The 21,071-nt window shown below is 41.8% G+C and overlaps 1 protein-coding gene across 2 annotated transcripts in view; it reads right to left on the reverse strand.

Moving 5' to 3' along the window:
• Nucleotides 1–1,657: 1,657 nt before the first annotated feature.
• The window catches only part of tbc1d9b (TBC1 domain family member 9b), a 62,366-nt gene continuing 42,952 nt past the window's right edge, over nucleotides 1,658–21,071 (reverse strand). Inside the window, exons 19-22 of one of the 2 annotated variants that reach the window (XM_043703129.2) lie at nucleotides 20,283–20,333; nucleotides 15,285–15,362; nucleotides 10,776–10,879; nucleotides 1,658–6,982 (exon numbers count right to left, since the gene is read on the reverse strand). In XM_043703129.2, the coding sequence (XP_043559064.2) occupies nucleotides 6,284–6,982; nucleotides 10,776–10,879; nucleotides 15,285–15,362; nucleotides 20,283–20,333 (932 nt within the window). In that variant the 3' untranslated portion in view covers nucleotides 1,658–6,283. The remainder of the gene's footprint in view (nucleotides 6,983–10,775; nucleotides 10,880–15,284; nucleotides 15,363–20,282; nucleotides 20,334–21,071) is intronic. The other variant, XM_043703130.2, reaches the window with a different exon arrangement.

Genomic DNA, 21,071 nt, shown 5'->3' on the forward strand with positions numbered 1-21,071 from the left:
ACACGTGCTGAAGCAACTTTTACCTCACCATCACCATTCTCGACTCAGCTGTTGCTATATAATTTGACTGCTTATCTGAACTCTAGTGTTGGTTAAACAGAAATTTGAGTGACAGGACTGAAGCCATTGCTTTCAATAAAGAACTGCAGATGCTGGAAATCTAAAATAAAATAAAATTGCTGGAGAAACCCAACAGGTCTGACAGCATCTGTGGAGAGAAAGCAGAGTTAACTCTTATCAGGTTCAGTGACTGCTATTTTCCAACTCCATAGCGTTGCTTGGCATCGCCCCAGATCAGCTCATCTGCTGCTGAAACCCTCATACCCGTGACAAAAAACAAAAATTACTGGAAGCGGTCACCAGACCTGGCAACATGTGGAGAGAAATCAGAGTTAATGTTTAGGGTCGAGTGACCCAAAGGTGACCAGCTCTGAGGAAGGGTCACTCGATCCAAAACATTAACCCTAATTTCTTTCCACAGATGCTGCTAAACCTACTAAACTTTTCCAGCAATTTCTATTTTTGTTTCTGATTTACAGCATCTGTAGTTCTTTTGGATTCCCTCAAGTCTGTGCCTTTGTTACCTCAAAACTAGACTTTATTCCAGTACACCTTGTCATCTACATTTGATAAATTTGAGGTCATACAAAATTCTGCTGTCTGTGTTTTAATGTGCAACAAATCCCATTTACTTGTAATTCTTTGCTCACAAACTCTCACTACCTCATGCTCAAAATGCTTTGAATTTGAAAATTCTCATCCTTATTTTCAAATCTCTATACCCATCTAATCTTCTCCAACTCCAGCACCCTCCAACTATCTGTAACTGTCGCAATTCTAACCTCTTCAGCATCCCTGATTTTAATTGCTCCACTATTAGTTGCTGTGCCTTTAACTCTGGAACAGCTCTTCATCTCGTTTTTCCTCCTTCAAGGCACTCCTTGAACCACAGTTGCTGCCTGACCCATTGTGATTTCCAGCATTTTTGTTTTCAGTACAAATTTCAGCATCTACAGTAATTTGCTCCTACTGCCAGAACTTACCTTTGAATAAGCTTTTGATCAGTTTCCTGAATACTTCCTCAAGGGATGTGGTGTCCCATTTTATCTTGTAATGTTCTTATGAAGTACCTTGGGGTATTTCATTATGTTGTACAAGTTGTTGTTAGAGTCAGATTTCAACAACAATTTATGTGGCATTTTAAGATAATTAATACCCCATAGATATTAAGTATAACATCAAAGACTGGAGCATAATATGCAATCTGGCACTCCAGTGCAATACTGAGGGAGCATGGTACCATTGGAGGCACCATCCTTCAGATGAGACTTTCTCAAGTGAATGTAAAAGACTACATGGCATGATATTTGAAGAAGAAAAGGCAATTTCCCCCCCAATGTTCTGGAACAACACCCCTCAATCAATTGCAAAAACCTTTGAGATTATTTGGTAATTCTCACCTTGTGAAAATTGGCTTCAATGACAAAAGTGGTTGTGCTTCATAAGTACTTAATTGTGGTTATAAATTGTTCTGGAATGCGCTGTGAAAGGCAGTTTGTTTTTGACCCTTAATACCATTCCATCTCTTGCCACCAAAATGTAAATGTCTTCCACATATCAGAAGCAGGTTAAAGTAAACAAAAAAAAAGACACAAAGTCAAAGTGATAAATTTTGCCTTTAATTCGATCCTGGTCCAGTCACCAGACCAATACCAACAAGGCCAGTACAGTAATAACAAAAAGCTCCTAATTACATCTGCCTTTTATTCAAAATAAATTAATTGACAGCCAGGAATGCAATTAAGACTACTCAGCAAAAAGAATTAAGGTACACTTATTAACAGCATATAGACAGTGTAGAATTCCAAAAGTGTAAATAAGCAAAAGCAAAATGAAATTTCCAGTGTCTTTATTTCATTACTGGACTGGTGTTAACCCCTTGCATAAAACACCATTTGCAAACAGATTCTCCTCTGAGCATTTCTGGAAAGTGAAACAAAAACAGAAATTGCTATAAAAGCTCAGCAGGTCTGGCAGCATCTGTGGAGAGAAATCAGAGTTAACGTTTCGGGTCTGGTGACCCTTCCTCAATGAGGAAGCAGTTCTGAGGAAGGGTTACCAGACCTGAAATGTTAACTGATTTCTCTTCACAGATGCTGCCAGACCTGCTCAGCTTTTCCAGCAATTTCTGTTATTGTTTCAGATTCACAGTATCTGCAGTTTTTTTGGTTTTTATTTGGAAAGAGAACTGTTGTTCTTAAGTGCCATACAAAATCAGTGATAAAATATTACATAATGTAAATGCAAATGGAATAAAACCAAAATGCTGGAGAATCTCAATAGGTCAGGCAGCATCTGTGAGGAGAGAGAGAGTGAGTTGTGAAGAAAAAATCATTTTGGATTCAAAATGTTAACTCAATTTACCTCTCCACAGATGGTGCCAAACATACTAGGTTTCACCAGCAATTTCTGTCTTGACTTCAGATATCCTGAATCTGCAATACTTCACTTTTAAAGATGTAAATTGATTCTGCCTCTTTTTCACATCCAAAGAAATAAATTAAAATCAGTTCTAATGAATCAGTTGCTTTCTTAAACAAATCATTTTTGTCAAACTGCCTTTTCAGAAATTACTAAAGTGAAGTTTTATTTAGGAAAAGAATCCGAGTTACAAATGCTATTTTATCCCACTTGTTCTGAAGAGTTAAATTTGATTTGAACATTAACTTCCATTTTTTTTCTCCACAGAATTTGAACGTTTCTGGTAGTTTATTCTTTATTTCAGACTTTCATTATCTGCAGTAATTTGCTTTAACTTATCCCAAACATTTCCATGCAAAATGTAGCTTGTCGGCTGGTTTGGAAATTTGAGAAGAAAATGAACAAGGTCCCAGTGTAAGTGTAAACAGATCGATAAAACATGCATTGAAACTTGGCTTTTCTTAAAAAGGAAGGTAATGCAAATATATAATAATCTAAGAATGTTCACATTGGGTTATGGCACAAACAAGGGAATTCATGTCATTGTACATCTGCCCTTAGGGAACCAGCCTCCAGCCTTGAACTGGAGTCACCAGGATTGGAAGAATAATCTCCTAGACTGGGGGTGAACTGCCTTAAACAAAATAGTGCAGTTGTCTTCAAGCAACACCAGCAATTTAAAAAGCCATTTGACTGACAGTTGGACGACACGAGTCTGTTCCCTCTGATTTGAGGTGAGATGCCACAAGGTTGGACAATTAATGGTCAGAGATTGGGAAGGGAGGTCTGGATGGGTACAGGTCACATGATTAAAACCTCTAGCAATACATCAAAGCAGAGTTGGTAAGCACCCCCCATCCCAGTCTGGACACCAACAACATTAAGATTCGAGATAAAGATACACAGTTTTAGCCCTAATACTATCTATTAATCCCCTCTTTCTCTACTTCTTCTCTTAGGCAATGAGACTGTAAATCCAGCTTTTAAGCAACAAATCAAGGGCTTGACAAAAAGTAAAAGAATTCATAAACTGCTCTTATTACACCACAAATTATTATAATTTCATTCTAACATGAAGCAACAAAGCATTAAAATGACTAGAAATTGCAGGAGAAACTCAACAGGTCTGGCAGCATTTGTGAAGAGAAAACAGTGTTAGCATCTTGACTTCAGTGACCCTCTGAAGAACGGTCACAAGACTCTCAACATTAATGCTGTTTTCTCTCCTCAGCTGCTGCCAGACTTGCTGAGCTTCTCCAGCAATGTATGTTTTTGTTTATTTCAGGTCTCCAGCATCAACAATTCTTTGTGCTATTTTATTAAAATGACTACCTGACTAAAGTACTTTGTAAAAAACCATGCTTAACTGGTTTTGAAAATTCACAAAATGCAAAAACCAAAACATGTTGTGAACCTTTTGCCCCCCCACACTCTTGAAATCCTTATTCATATATTGCACACAGTGGGATATGTAGTAAAATACAATTAAGAGGTGGATACTGTACTTGACAACATAAACATTTAAAATATTGACGTAATCGTAGTGTTTTATATTAAAGTGCAAAGAAGTATTTGAAAATAAAAAAAATCTCTCTACTGCTATTTTGATTGCAAGGGAGTCAGTGGACTAAGCCATTTGAAAGGCAAGCGGAGATGCTCAGTGAATGAAAGATGGGGCTTTGGAAACCCCAATCCAAATACTGTTGAAGCAAGTGCACAATCAAAATAGCAAAGGGGGTACAGGCAGTTCCATATTCTGAAATAAGTCTCCCAAGCAGAGAACCCCATGTTAACACGAGCTACACAATTTGGAAAATGAGAATAAGAAATTGGAAAGTGGGGAACCTATGTTTTCATTATACGAAAGTGACTACCTTTTTAAGTACCTTTAATGTTGCACATTTCTTGCTGTCCCCAGCACCTCATGCTAGTATGGTACCTGCTTATTCTCACTTAAACTTTTTAAGAAAAAAAAGAGCCCATCTTCACAGATGATGAAGAACGGTCACATGCATTTTCAGCATTGTGTGTGCTCAGACAATGCTATAATACTGTTTTCATAGGGCGTGAAATAGAAACAGGAAGCAGTTCCAGTTTTATATCCATCCCTTTATAGTCCCTTAAGAGTACATATGCTGGAATTGCAGAATGACTGACAGCTGCCGCCCTACGGTGAATTAACTTTCAAGGGTAGATATGGCACTAAGAAAGGAAGCTAATTTAATCAGAGAATAATTTAGATCGGGGCACTGTTCAGGAAGGTCATCCAAAACAGACCAGCTCCCAAATATACATTTCTGAATATATGAATCATTAGTTCTTGATAAAGTCTCAAGAAGAGAGTCAGTACAGGCATGATGGAGCCAAGGGTTCTCCCTATGTCATTGTAGGACTAGAAACCAATGAACTCCCAGTGGACAGATGCTTCAAGTACAGTTAGGCAGGGTAGAGCCTATAAGTTACTGAATAACAATGTATAGAAAAGCAAGAGATACACAGATCAGGGATAAAACTGGCCTCAGTGTCTTCAGCTCAGGACATGGCTCTAATGTTCCACTCTTCTTGCTGTCCCCAGCACCTCGTGCGTGTATGATACTTGCTTATTCTCACTTAAACAAAGCGGTGTTTAAAACTTAACTGGAAGAACTCTAGTAAACATCTTTCCCTTTCATCTTTAACAGTCAACATTTCACCAGGTGCAGATTCCAAATCTTACATTTCTCAATAAAATTCTAGACTATCCCAAATAAATTAAACCTGATAAAAGTAAAATATTACTTACCCATCTTGTGTTAACCCCTCTCTGACGCATAATTAATTACAATAAAAACCTATAGGGTCAAAATTAACAAATATTTATTCTGAAATTATTTTGCTTTTGATTTGAAGTTTCACCCTTTCTGATCCATAATGTTTGAATGGAAAGTGCTGGGAGATCTTGAATCTGACTTCATTTAATTAATGCTGGACTCCCAACCTGTAAATACTGAAAAATTTAGGACTCAAATTCCATGTCCCCACAGACCTGACCCTTTACAAAATACTGCTCCGGTTACTTCTTCACAGCTTTGTTCAGTGTTAAAACTCAGATCATTCAACCTTCCCTTTTGTTTCCATCCCAGGTTCATCCAGAGTAATTCACTCTGTCCATGAAATGTATGTGCGCACAGGTTCCTGACCTCTGACTACTGGAAGGCAACTTATTAGTTTTTGTCACTTAAGAGGTTATTTCAAACGTGCAACAGATTTAGGCACAAATAATGTTTATAACTAAAGTCTGCTCTACAAGCCATTAGAAGCAAGCAATCTTTCAGTGTGGCTATACGTGGGCAAATAATATAACCATAGTAATAGAACGGATTCTCTTTTGATTCTATATTCAGTTCCTGTTGCTTATAGATACAACACGTTGACTTTAAAAAGAATAAGAAAACTGAGCCTGTGCCAGTGACTTGCCTTTGCTTCTATTCTGGGTTAAGGTGTGCTTGAGAATATTTGCTGTAAGGTAGATGAACATACAGGGGCCGCAATGAAGACAGAAAACAGCTTGATCCATAAGCTTCATCAATGGCTGAATCTCTAGCTTCAGTAGGACTTGCACTCTGACTTGGAAAGGGAGAGATTTACTTACAGGCCACTGGAAACCAATCAAGATCACGGCTGTGAAATCTCTCCCTGGACAGAACACAAGCTTCCAGCACATGGTAGTTACACTGGTTGATAAAGCATGGTCCAGGTAGGACAGCAACGTCAATACTAAGTTCCTCTCCGTGTCAGTTCACGGGTTGGGGGTAGCTTTGAGTCAGCTGGACGTTGGCGAAAGTTCCTGGTCACTGGACGAGCTGACCTGCTGCTCCATTGCCCTTTGACTCTTGCACTTTGCAATCTTGGGACCCACGTCCACCCGCTTCTCGAAGAATCCGACAAGGGCCGGTTCGGTCAGCACGGAGGCCAGAATCTGCTCGAAGGAGATGGACCAATCCATGTCAATGGCACTGGGCCGCCCCTGGACTGCCGCTGCCTGCTCACAGCCAACCAGGACTGTGTCCTCGGAGATATCTTCACACAGGAGGGAACCAGAGCTCACCATGGAGTAAGAGGACATTGAAGTGTCATCCCTCACCTCCTCATCAGTTAGCAACTGTGCTGCTGAGGCCTCCCTCTTTGTAGCTACACACCCGGCTAGCTCCATGCGTTCCATCTGGATCTTCAAGGTGTCACTCAATACATCCGACTCACAGTCTGCTTTGAGTTTGGTCCGAGCTACTTCGACCGTTGCCTCTTCCAGGGCAGAGACCCCCTCCTTACCCTGGATGCCTAAGCCCTTGTGATCCCCCATGTCGTTTGCCCTCCTAGACACTGGGCTGGAGAACTGTTTGCCGACTTCTCCGATCTGGAGCAGCAGCGTGGCAACGGTTGCTATGGCGTGGTACAGCTCTCCCTCAGCTGGGTCCTCACTGAACATGTTGTACAGGGTCTTACACATCTCTATAAACTGTTCCTGCAGCAGAGGAAGTAAACAGAGTGAAAAAAGGAGTGAAAAAAGGAAAGCTCTCAGGTTATAGAGAACAACTTTAAGAGCAGGAGGGGCAGGTAGCATTGAGGAGACAGGGAGGCTGCAGAAGGATTTGGACAGGTTAGGAGAGTGGGCAAACAAGTGGCAGATGGAGTACAATGTGGGGGAATGTGAGGTCATGCACCTTGGTAGGAAGAACAGAGGCATAGACTATTTTCTAAATGGGGAGAAACTTCAGAAGTCTAAAGTGCAAAGAAACTTAGGAGCTCTAGTCCAGGATACTCTCAAGGCAAACTTGAAGGTTGAGTCAGTACTGGATGTAGGTTTGCTCGCTGAGCTACAAGGTTCATTTTCAGACATTTCATCAACATACTAGGTACGATCTTCAGTGAGCCTCCGGACGAAGCCTTTGTATAGCGTCTTTCAAGTTCGTTAGCTGCTGTTTTAGTATGTTGGTGGGTTGTGGTCAACCACGATGCTAAAGGGTCTGAGTAGTTTGGCAGTCACTTCCGAGATGTCTTTGATGTAGGAGAGAGTGGCTAGGGTTTCTGAACGTGTTTTGTCTGCTTGTTTGGGTTTGTTGCTGAGAAATCTGCGGACTGTATTCATTTTTGAATGCACTGTATAGGTGATTTTCCTCTGCTCTGTGTAGTTCCTCTGTGCTACTGGAGGCTTACTGAAGATGTTACCTAGTATGGTGATGAAATGTCTGAAAATGAACTCTCCCAGCTCAGTGAGCAAACCTACACCTAGAACTTCAACCTGAGCTACAAATCTTCTCAAAACTCGTTCAGTCAGTAGTTAGGAAGGCAAATGCAATGAAGGCATTTATTTCAAGAGGACTTGAATATAAAAGCAGGGATGTACTTCTGAGGCTCTAGAAGGCTCTGGTCAGACTACATTTGGAGTAGTGTATGCAGTTTTGGGCCCCATATCTCAGGAAGGATGTACTGGCTCTGGAGTGTGTTCAGAGGAGATTCACAAGAATGGTCCCAGGAATGAACAGCTTAACATATCAGGAATATTTGAAGACTCTGGAACTATACTCAATGGAGTTTGGAAAGATATGGGGGGATCTAATTGAAACTTAGAATATTGAATGGCCTGGACAGAGTGGATGTTGGAAAAATGTTTCCATTGGTAGGAGAGACTAGGACCCGAGGGCACAGCCTTAGAGTAAAGAGAAGACATTTTAGATCAGAGACGAGGAGAAACTTCTTCAGCCAGACAGCGGTGAATCTGTAGAATTCATTGCCACAGAAGGCTGTGGAGGCCAGGTCATTGAATATATTTAAGATTGAGATAGATAGGTTCTTGAGTATCAAGGGGATCAAGGATTATGGGGAGAAAGCAGGAGAATGGAGTTGAGAAACTCATCAGCCATGATTGAATGGTGGAGCAGACTTGATGGGCTGAATGGCCTAATTTCTGCTCCAATGTCTTATGGTCAGGAGGCAGCCATTCAGTATCTTGAACCTTTTACATCAAAGAACAAGGAGGTTATTCAACACCTTTGCACTTTTTAAACAACATCTCAGATGATTTGAGCCAAATTTTGATGTCTTACACCCATGAAATGAAATCACATCGAGACTTCTTGATAGCTTTAAAAGTTCTGTATAAATGGAACAGTTTCAGAATGTTAACCATATGAAAACAGCTCAGTCAGACTATTGTGACTGTGCTGGTTCTCTGAAGGAGCAATTCATCTCCTGCCATCCCGACAATTGATCCCCATGTCCTACATTCTTTGCCTTTTCAGATAAGGATCCAATTTACTTTGAATGTCTTCATCGAACATCTAGCATTTCTCAGACAGTGTTGCCACTACTGCTGTTGCCAACTTCCTTCAATCTGTGCCCTCCAATTATCAATCTTTCCAATAATGGAAACAGTTTGTCCACATCTACTCTGCCGAGATCTCCTATGATTTTGATACTCTTCATTAGATCTCCTTTCAACTTCCTCTTCTCTAAGTACAGTGCCAAATGCTCCAGCTGCTTCTATGTCACTGAAGGTTCCTCATCCCTGGAATCATTTTCTTAAAATATTTTCTGCACTCTCTCTAATGTTTGCACATCTTTCCCAAAGTCCAATACCCAGAACTGGACACAGTACTCTAACAGAGGCGGAACCGTTGTTTTACACGGGATTAATGCTTTTGTACTCATTGCAACTTATCAGTGAGGCCAAGAATGGCACACATTTGATGATGTTACGAAGATGAGGGTGTACTGTATTTTTAATAGTTAAAAGCGAGCAGAACTACCTGACAGCACTAAGTGTTCTGAACAAGATACAATGTAATCTTTTGGTTCAGCAGCTAGTGTAGCTGGTTGCCTAGAAACAAAAACAAATTTAAATTAAGTCAATCAGTTTAAAGTATACCAAAACCAAACTTGGAGTTTTTTTTGGTATAATTTAAACTGATTTGCCTAATTTGAATTTGTTTTTGTCTCCAGGCAACCAGTTACACTAGCTACTGGACCAAAATGTTACATTGTATCTTGTTCAGAATACTTGGTGCTGTCAGGTAGTTCTGTTAGCTTTTAGCTATTAAAAATACAGCATACCCAAATCTTCATAAGAATGAACCATGTTCCCTGTCCTGCTACCTGCAATAATTTATGCAGATATACAGTTAGACCCCTCTGCTCCTTTACTTTACATGTCTATGTTCTTCATACCAAAGTTACCAAATCCTAGCAGGAAGAGTGGGGATCTTAACACCGATCCCTCGGGAACTCCACTACAAACCTTCACATTAACATTGCTACTGTATCTTTTATTCCATTGAGCTCTAACTTTTCTAACAGGTCTGTTGTGTGCCACAGTATCAATTGCTTTTTGATAGTTCACGTACACCATATCAACTCACTCTTAGGTTATCTCATCAAAAACCCCAAGCAAATTAGTTAAACATGATTTGCTTGTAATAAATCCACATTGGCTTTCTTTAAATCACTGGCATATGCTCAACTGTCTATTAAATTTATCCCATACTTTTATTCTAAAAGTTGCCCATCTCGGAGGTTAAAGCAATTGCCTCACAGTTGCTGAGCATATCTTTGTTTTTGAACAAGGGCATAGATCTAGTGCTCTCAGGTCAAATGAAGATTGGAAAATTGTGGCCAATGCCTCTACAATTTCCACAGTCAGTCCCTTCAGCATCCCCCATCTCACAATCAGTTCTGCTGCCCTGCCAACTTTTCCATAGCCAACGTAAACCTTATGACACAATGATCACTGTATCCTAAATATTACCCAGCTCACACTGATCCAATTATCCCACTTTATTCCCAAGAACTAGGTCCATCAATGTCTCCTTTAAGTTGTGATTTGTAGGGTAACAATGAGAAAAAAAATTGGCTTCTCAATCATTGAACTTTATTATAGATTAGATTAGATTCCTTACAGTGTGGAAACAGGCCCATCGGCCCAACAAGTCCACACCAAAGAGCAACCCATCCAGACCCATTCCCCTACATTTACCCCTGACTAATGCACCTAACACTACGGGCAATTTAGTATGGCCAATTCACCTGACCTGCACATCTTTGGCCTGTGGAAGGAAACCGGAGGACCCAGAGGAAACCCATGCAGACACTGGGAGAATGTGCAAACTCCACACAGACCGAGGCTGGAATCGAACCTGGGACCATGGTGCTGTGAGGCAGCAGTGCTAACCACAACAGTAATTAATGGGTGCATCAATATTGCTATTGGGGCACTAAAGAAACCCACCTCCTTCCTTTACCCATATCATCAGACCTTGTACCTGGTTCATTTTGGTCAACTCTTTGACGTTGTCCTTTGGGTCTTCTTTCTCATGAGCCCATAGCCTCAGGTGATATTTGTAATCTTGTGAACCAGTCTTCTCATCTACACAGAGATAAAACTGCTTATAGAGAGAATAGACTTTGACCACAACTGCCCTTTCAACAGTGAAGGTAAAACACAACTGTCTACAGGGCAAGGTCTTAGTCTCATTCTGTTACTTTGAACACAATCAACATTTGTCAAAATAAAAAAAATTCTCTGCATTACCCACAAACCAGCCAATGTTTTAAAAAACTAATGCATTGGAATGTGGGCTGAGCATCCCATGTTGCCCTCAATGAGTTGGTATCAAACTGCTACAGTCCATGTGATGCAGGTAGACCCATTAGGGAGGGATTTCCAGGATTTTGACCCAGCGACAGTAAAGAAACAGCGATATATTTCCAAGTCAGGATGGTGAGTGGCTCAGAGGGGAACATATAGCTGGTGGCATTCCCATTTCTTTGCTATCCTTGTCCTTCTAGAAGGTAGTGGTTGTGGTTTGGAAGGCGCTGTCTAAAGAGGCTTGTTGAATTTCTGCAGTGCATCATGTAAATCGTACATACTACTGCTACTGACCATCGGTGGTGAGGGACTGAATGTTTGTGGATGAGATACCAATTGAGCAGCAGCTTTGTCTTGAATGGTGTCAAGCTTCTTGACTGTTATTGAAGGTACATTCGTCCAGGAATAGGAATAGGAATTCATCCAGATTAGGAATAGTCCATGACACTCTGAACATGAGCCTTTTAGATGGTGGGCAGATATTGGAGAATCAGTATACTTTCTACAAGATACCTAGCTTCTGACCTGCTCTTATAGCCATATTATTTGTATGACTAGTCCAGTTGAGTTTCAGGTCAGTGGAACTCAAGGATGTTTATAGTGGGTGATTCAGTGATGTTGATGACACGGAATAGTTCTCTCTTTTTGAAAATGTCCATTGCCTCGTATTTATGTGACATGAATATTTCTTGCCACTTTTCATCCCAAACCCAGATATTGTTCAGGTCATGCTGCATTTGGACATGGAATGGCATCTCCGGAGTCCTAAAAGGAGCTGAACATTCTGCAGCCAGTGACCATTTCCATTCTAACCTTACAACGGAGGGGAAGTTAATGAAGCAGCTGAAAGATGGTGAGGGCTAGGACACTATCCTGAGGAACTCCTGTAGAGATACCCAGGACTACCCTCCAACAACCACAATCATCTTCTGATGTACCTGGGCATTGTGGGTCATTGTGCACATGGACTGCAGCGGTTCAAGAAGGCAGTTCACCACCATCCTCTCAAGGGCACCTAGAGATGGGCAATAAATGCTGGTGAGGCAGTGATGCCCACATCTCACACGTGTATTAAAACAAAGCTGACTCCAACCAACACAAAAAACTTTACCCCTGATACCCAACGACTCCAGTTTTGCTACAGTCCCTTAGTGACACACCCAGTCAAGTGTGAAATTGATGTCAAGAACAATCACCCTCACTTCAAGCTTGGAATTCCACTGTTTTGTTCATATTTGAATTAAGGCTGTAATGAGGTCAGAAGCCTGCTGGCTCAGGTGGAACCTGAACTACAGATGCTGGAGCACAGGTTTACAATAGTACTGTCAGGACCCACAGTCTGTGCAGTATCCAGTGCCTCCAGTCATTTATTGATATCACATGGAATTAATCAAATTGGCTGAAGACTGCCAGCTTTGGTCCCGAGGAGGGAAATTCCTCTGCTGGCTATATTTCTTTCTTAAACTCATGATTGGATGGAACGTCATTTCATAACAGACAACATTTTAATTGAATCATTGATTTAATTTACATACTTGGCTTGTATCATGCTTCAGTGGGGACTTTGTCGTGAGTGAACTGTGCTCTGCATAGTTCCATTTTCTTAATTGGCTATAAAGCACCATAGGATATTCCCAGGATGTGCAAGGTGCTATAGAAATGTAGGTCAATCATTTAAAAATAACACTGATATTCAAACAGCCCAGGAACATGTGTAAGCAAAGTTAATGAACAGATGTATCAGCTGATGTGAAATCTGGGGCAATGTACACTCATCAAGTGTTAATGAGGACAAAATCTCAGAATTACTGGGGATTTCCAGAGCTTGGGACTCAGTAATTAGTTGCTGAATCCAACTAGCCAATCACCTCTCTCCCAGTGTTAGTCCTTTGTGTGCCAATCCCAACTGGACTCAACCATCCACAATCAACTATTAGCAACACAGGACAGGCTGAGTGGTAGAAAAAAGAAGAATAGCACAAAAATGCCTCTCAACCTCTTGGTTTTATTGTCAGTGACTCCCAATAACACTTCAATTTTACAATTCTACTTTTTGTAATTCATTCCCTTCAGGGTCTCCCCTCCTTTCCAAATCTCTTTAAACTTCCTCCAACCTAACACTATCAAATCAGTGGTCACCTAATTCATGCCTCTTCATCCCTCAACTTATTCACTAGACTGATCCTTGGAATGGCGGGATTATCATATGCAAATGTTCCCACTAAGCTGCACAGCAGTGGAGTCATACTGAGGGTTAGCGTAAACTGGATGCATTGACTTTCAGTTTCAGACGTTGCTGCTGTGCATCGTCCTTGGAGGTGGAAAGGTTAAAGGGAACATAGAATGTATGAGGAGAGATTGAGGAGACTAGGTCTATATTCTTTCATGTTTAGAAGAGTGTCGATCGCACTTAAATTCTAAAATCTGGGCACATAAAAATGAAGACAAAGATGAATTCCTTTATTCCGGGTGAAATAACTCCAAGGAGGCATTTATCCCACTATTAAAGTCACCCTTTATTTACATGTGCACAGTACATAGGGACTGACCAGACAGCTCAAAGCCAGTCCTTAGAATGAAGGGACTCTGGGTCTGCAGTTTATATATATTTTTTTCTTTTTTTTAAACAATATGTGTGTACATCTTATTTATATTCCACCATCAGGAAGAAAGGAGACACCTGGGTGGCCAGTGACAAGCAGTGCCCTTCTCAAAGGGCAATGCTACGTGATCAAACAGTGAAGGGAGATCTCCTGTTTATCTCTGTCAGCCAGGGCTCCCTGATTGGCCCCAGGTTAACAACCTGACCATGGTTCCAGTCACAGCACAGAAAAAGGTGAATCTCTGAATTCTCTACCCCAGAAGGCTGGGAGGCTCAGTCATTGATTATATTTGAGGCAAATGTCAATACATTTCCGAGGATTTCCTAGGATCACGTGAAATGGGGAGAGTGCACGGAGGTAGGAAATCAGCCATTTAACTGAATAGCAGGGCAAGTTTGTTTGGCCCACCCGTCTTATTTCCACTGATTCTATTGCTCTACAAATGGCTTTCATGGCTACGGCTTCCTGAGTCCCAAGCTCTGGAAATCCCCAGTAACAACTCTCCTCCTCTCAACCTCATTCTCCTTTTTAAAATCTACCTCTTTGATGAAGCTTTTGGTGATCACGCCTAACATATCCTTGGATGACTTTTGTAATATTTCGATTTTGTTTTAAACCTCTTGTACAGGTGACTGAAAGATTAGAAGACTCCGAAATAAAATTTTCTTTGCTATCTTTCTTCCAAATTCAATTGCCCAGCATTGAGATGGCTTAGATCATATTGGCCGGGTAAGACCAGAACCTATTCTGAACATCTCCAATGGCAATAGGGCTCAAATGGAATAGAACACTTGTCAATGGCACTCATTTTGTGTGTGTGTGTGTGTTTGTGTGTGTGAAAGAAAGAGAGAGAGAGAGAGAGAGAGAAGGAGCGTGCACGGGGGGTTAGAAGTGTGTCCAGGAGCGTGGGGGGAGGGCATGTATAAGCGAAGGCACGCATGCGGGGGAGACAGACAGAGAGCAAGCGAGCCAGACAGTGCAAGATTGTGCGTGTGTGTGTTTGTGTGAGCGAGAGAGAGGGAGAGAGAGAGATTCTGTCTGTGTGTTTGTGAGTGAGAGTGTAGTGTTAGAAAAGCACAGCAGATTAGGCAGCATCCGAGGAGCAGGAGAATCAATGTTTCGGCTATAAGTCCTTCATCAGGAGGATAGTGTGAGAGATAGTGTGTCTAACAGGAATAGATAGTGTAAACACAGGAAGGCTGTTCCCAAGGACAGTGAAACCCATAAACAGGGGTCACATGGGGTAGGATTGTGTCGATGAGAAATATCTTCACTCAGAGAGTGGGAAGTCTGAGGAATTCTCTGCCACAGAAAGCAACTGAAGCCAAAATATTGAATGATTTCAAGAAGGACATAGATAAAGTTCAGAGGACTGAAAGAATTGAAGGTTAGTGGGCGAAAGCACGAAGAGATCAACCATGATCATTTTGAATGGTGAAATAGGCTCAAACAGCCAAATGTCCTACCCTTGCTCCTATTTTCTACATTTTCAAAAACAATTCACTGTCATAAAATGGCTAGTGAATGTCTTGTCACTGCAGCCGAGATGCTAGGTAAATGCAAGTCCATTCCTGTGTTACCTTTATTTTGTTTTATGTTCCCATTTCCAGTCCCACCTTGCATCTGTTGTCCAGTCACCTCCGCTCCTGCAGCCGCACCTAGAAGTAGTAGTGGTAACAGAAACAATTTTTTTAAAAATCACTGATGAGGTCTCAACTAAAACACTGTGGCCAATTCTGGGTGTCACTCTTGAAGATGGATGTCAAGACCTGAGAGGGGTTGCAGAGAGGGTTTATAGAATACTCCCAGAAGCAAGGAGCTCTCATTCACTGGTGTGTAGGAGGTTGAGAGGTGATCTTATGGAAGTTTTATAAAATGAGGGGGCAGGAATAAGGTGAATAGCAAGGGTCCTTTCCTTATGGTGGTTTGAGGTGAGAGGAGGAAGATTTAAAAAGGATATGAAGGGCAACTTATTTCTTTTTTTTAAAAAACACAGAGGGTGGTTCATGTTTGGAAAGAACTGCCAGAGGAAGTGGGGGAATGCAGGTACAGTTACAACATTTAAAAGTCGTTTGGATAAGAAGATGAATGGGAAAGATTTGGAACGATATGGGCCAAACTCAGGCATGTGGGACTAGTTTAGTTTTGGAACATGCTTGGAATGGACTAGTTGGGCTGAAGGGTCTGTGGTCATGCTCTATTATATGTACAGACTGGATGAGCTCAGGTTATTCCCCTTCAGGAGGAGGAGGAGGAGAAATTTGACAAGAATGTTCAAAGCCTTTAAGGGTTGTGATAGAGTAGCTAGGGAGACACTGTTTCGAGTAACAGGTGGATTGGTGATATGGGGGGTCAGATATGACTAAATAACTTGTGGGGGGGGGGTTGGGACAGAAGAAAGGAGAGAGAAGTTTTATTTTACACAGAATGTTGCCACAATGGAGAATGCACTAGCTGCAAGTGCAGTGGAAGCAGATTCAATCTTATGTTCAATTCCTTTTTGAAAGTTATATTTGAAAAGCGAAAATTTACAAAGCTACAGGGAAAGAGCAGGGAGTAGGATCAGTTGGATAGGTTTTCCAAAGAGCTGGCATGGGCAGAATGAGTCAAATGACCATCTCCTACACTGTCTCACTGTGGTTCACTGAAATAAAAATCTAAATACTCCAAAGGCAAATGGCGTTCGCTTCAAATGTGCCATTAAACACTGGGGTGCTAAAACACTAAAACAGTGGGACACAAATGCCTCTGGGAATCGATGTAGATAGTAATGAATTGGTAGCCAGCCTCTCTGCTCCCTGAAGTTGCTGCTCAAGATCAATTTATATAGTGCTTCAAATTAAATTGGTTTGGGAGCCGTGAAGTAAAGGTCAGGGTCCTGTGACAGAGGTTGTATGGATAAGCCACTCCCCCTCAATCGATGTCTAATTCCTGGAGACGCTTCAGTGTCTCAGACCCACCACAGTGAGTGAACATCACATTTTCCCTACGCAACCCATCGCACTGATTCTCCAGCGATGGGTGGGGAGGGGGTTGATCCAACAGGGGCACTCTCCATTCTGTGTAATGCTTTTAATGTAGTGACATACCCCAAGGGGCTTCATGGGGGCACCATCCAACAAGAGTTAACCGAGCCACAGCAAGAGATATCAGAACAACGAACCAAAAACTCGGTCAAAATCCTGGATTTTAAAAGGAACTTCAAAAGGAGAAGAGGGTATAGAATGGCAAAGGTTTCAATCATAAGACAAAGGATTGATAATGGGAATTAGACCAAAAGACAATTAAATGTAGGAGCAGAAGTAAGTTATTTAGCCCATCGAGTTTGCTCTGTTGTTCAATGGGTTCATGGCAGATCTGATAATCCTCAACTTCACTTTCCTACCTATTCTCCATAACCCTCAATTCACTTATTGATTAAAACATTTTATCTCGAGCTTTGAATATACTTAACAACTCATCCTCAATAGCTCCCCGCAATCAATAATTCCCAAGATTGACTACCCTCAAGGAGATAAGGAGGAAGAATTCCAAAGCTTAGAACCCTGGCAGCTGAGGACACAACACAAGGTGAAGCATGGTTCGCTGGTTTGTTGTGAGGCTGGAGGAAGTTAGAAATGGAAGGGGTGGCTACTGGGTGGTGGTGAGGATGTGGAGGGATTCTAATAATTTTAAGAGATGAGAGTTTTAAAGCAAGATGGTCCCAAATTAAAACCAAATGGAGGTGAACAATCACTGGTGGTGACAGGTGGCTGGGTCTCAAAGTAAATTAAGCCATTGGCAACAGACAATTAGGGCAAGTGCAACCTCATGGAGGTGCAGAGCGGGAAGCTGGCCAGGAGACCATTAGAATAATCAAAGTAACAAGGGTACAGATAAGGGTTTCAGCAACACATGAGCCAAGGCAGGACAGAGCCAGGTAATACAGAATAAGTTACTGGCTAAGGTGGAAAGCTGTTTAATTCTGGGCACTACCCTTTAGAAAGGATGTGAAAGCCTCAAAGAAGCTGCAAAAGATGCTTCTCAGAATTGAAACAGGGTTCAGAGACCGAGCTGATTAAGAGGATTTTGAAAAAAGTGTTCAAACTGTGAAGTGTTTTGATAAATAAGAAGAACCTACTTATGATTAGATTCCCTACAGTGTGGAAACGGGCCCTTCGGCCCAACAAGTCCAGATCAACCCTCTGAAGAGCAACCCACCCAGACCCATTCCCCTACCCTTTATTAACCCCTGACTAATGCACCTAACACTATGGGCAATTTAGCATGGCCAATTCACCTGACCTGCACATCATTTGGATTGTGGGAGGAAACCGGAGCACCCAGAGGTAACCCACAGAGACACATGGAGAATGTGCAAACTCCACACAGACAGTTCCCTGAGGAATTGGACCCAGGTCTCTAGCGCTATAAGGCAGCAATGCTAACCACTGAGCCACCGTGCCGCCCTTTATGGTGGCAGAAGGGATAAGTAACAAGATTTAAACATAATTTGCAAAATAATAGAGGCAAACTGTAAAGGCAATTTGAAATGTAGCATTGATTTATTTGAAAGGGAAAGAATAGGGAGTGGGATGAATGGGATCACTGCACCAAGGCAAAATGACCCATGTTCATCTGCCCTTCAGCATTCTAGGATGGAGCTGGAAGTAGGTGGGAATGCAAATGATATCAGAAGCTCAGCTCTGGCTCACAGGATACAGCATTCACTGGATTGCCTGCCAGTGACAGGACAAAATGCCTTTCTTAAATAAAACAAAGAACTGAAGATCTGAAACAAAAACATAAGTGGCTGGAGAAACTCAGCCTGGGTTTCTGGGTCACTGGGTTCGAAAGGCTGACTGCTTTCTCTCCACTGATGCTGGCATTCCTGCTGTGTTTCTCCAGCAATTTCTATGTGTATCTTTCTTGCTGGTCAGGAGATGGCAGTTTGTCACAGATAAGCCCCGAGTAGTGCTGGAAAAGCACAGCAGGTCAGGCAGCATCCGAGGAGCAGGATGTTCATTCCTGATGAAGGGCTTTTGCCCAAAACATCGATTTTCCTGCTCCTCAGATGCTGCCTGACCTGCTCTGCTTTTCCAGCACCACACTCTAATCTTGACTCTAATCTCCAGCATCTGTAGTACCCACTTTCGTACATATGAGCCCTGAGTCAGGTCTGCAAAAGCATACTGCCCAGTACGGCACCCATCAGTATCCAGGTTAGGATGGAAAGGAAGACAAGTTGACATTTACTATGTAGAACTCCCATTCAAGGTGAAGCTCTGTTCCTGGCTACCCGAATCCCTGTTTTTTCCCTTTCTTTTCTGGGGAGGGGAAGGAGTGCAGGAATCTGTTATAGTGATATGTCAGTCTCTGCATCTTCAGGTGACAAGCTCTACTCAATTTACACCAGCTTATCTTTGTTTACATCCCTGCATGAATTCCTGGTGGCGGTCACCCATGTGCTTGACAATCTACATTGGTTTTTAAACTTTTCTTGTGTACGAATCCCTCCATTGCCTCAACCACTCTCTCCTTCCAACATTCTCCATCTGTCTGACCAGAGATTTCTACATTCCTGCAGTTTTAGCCTCTTGCATATCCCTCACCTCCTTGCTCCATTATTCAGCCATCCACACCCCAAACTTGGCAATCCTTTCCTGTGGCTTCTCTCATTAAGTCTTATTCGAGAAGACGTAATTACACACTTTTATAACATAATCTATCCAACTAATTTAACCCTTTAAGCCTGACACTATCTGAACTTCCCAAGGCCAATGCAGCGTTCCTGAGATGCAGTGTCCATATTTGAATAGGACTGCAGCTGGGTTCTCATTAAGGATCTTGTAAAACTGAAGTATCACTTTCTCACTTCTTTACCCTAGCTCCATTGAGATAAAAGGCCAATACTCCTTTTAGATTTGTTGTATCCATTAGCTTTTAGTGCAAGGACACCCAAATCCCTTTGGCCCTTCACAGCTAAACAATTCTCTTTCAAATAACACTATAAAAACGTTTCATTCCCATCCAATCTTGGTCTGATTGGGTGTGGGGTAGACTGCAGAAGCCAAGTAGACTAACGCTGCTTCAAATTCATATGTTCACATTAAAATCTGCTCTCACAATGCAGAGCTGAAGTTAACTAATCTTCAGCATTAATCGGCCAAGGAAAAACGAACAATCAAAAATTACTTGTGTTACATATGAGAAGGAGCTTGCTTTTGCACCAATATGACTCCAAAGTATCACCAAAATACCACCACTCTCATTTCTCTTGCCGTGTGAAAATTGGGTGTCATGTGTGACTAGACTACAATAGGGAACAGTCATTTGTGACATTGAGGATGTGAAAGGCATTATGTAAGTGTTACCCCTTTAACAAAGGTGTTCCATGAATTAAAACTGCTTAAGCTTTCAACACTCCAGCTGATGACTCACTGAGGCAAGTAAAAGCACGATCTACAAGATAGCATGGGAAGAATATTCAACGCGCTGGATGGTCTACTTCTGCTTCTGTGTCTTATTGCCTAAAAGGTCGGAAAGTTAAACAAAAAATAAAAATGCAGGACTGACACAGCATTCTTGTGTTCACAAACCTGATGCCCCATGGCTGAGGAGGAAATCCATGTCTGACAAAAGGTATGTCGCTGTATTGTGGAAGAGAGGAAAAGAGACTAAAGGTGAGCCATTTAGAGACAAGCGACAGGCAGCTTTTAGATAAAACAGTAATGGAGGACAGAATCAGGAGTCTTAACATTATCTAGTACACTTCATGAAACAGCCACTGCATTCTCACACACCATTCACAAATGCACAGGCAACAGGGAAAGTTTGAAAAACAATTCTTCTTTCATTTCTTTTGAAAAATGTCCGTATTACAGAGGAGGAAGTGCTGGATGTCTTGAAATGCATAAAAGTGGATAAATCCCCAGGACCTATCAGGTGTACCCTACAACTCTGTGGGAAGTGATTGCTGGGCCTCTTACTGAGATATTTGGATCACCAATAATCACAGGTGAAGTGCCGGAAGACTGGAGGTTGGCAAACGTGGTGCCACTGTTTAAGAAAGATAGTAAGGACAAGCCAGGGAACTATAGACCAGTGAGTTCAACGTCGGTGGTGGGCAAGTTGATGGAGGGAATCTTGAGGGACAGGATGTACATATATTTGGAAAGGCAAGAATTGGTTAGGGATAGTCAACATGGCTTTATGCGTGGGAAATCATGTCTCACAAACTTGAGTGAGTTTTTTGAAGAAGTAAAAAGCGGATTGATGAGGGCAGAATGGTAAATGTGATCTATATGGACTTCAGTAAGGCATTCGACAAGGTTCCCCATGGGAGACTGGTTAGCAAGGTTAGATCTCATGGAATACAGGGAGAACTC

The sequence above is a fragment of the Chiloscyllium plagiosum genome, unplaced genomic scaffold, assembly GCF_037043375.1.
Source record: "Chiloscyllium plagiosum isolate Xiang-an unplaced genomic scaffold, Cpla_swu_hap1 HiC_scaffold_16, whole genome shotgun sequence".
Classification (NCBI taxonomy): domain Eukaryota; kingdom Metazoa; phylum Chordata; class Chondrichthyes; order Orectolobiformes; family Hemiscylliidae; genus Chiloscyllium; species Chiloscyllium plagiosum.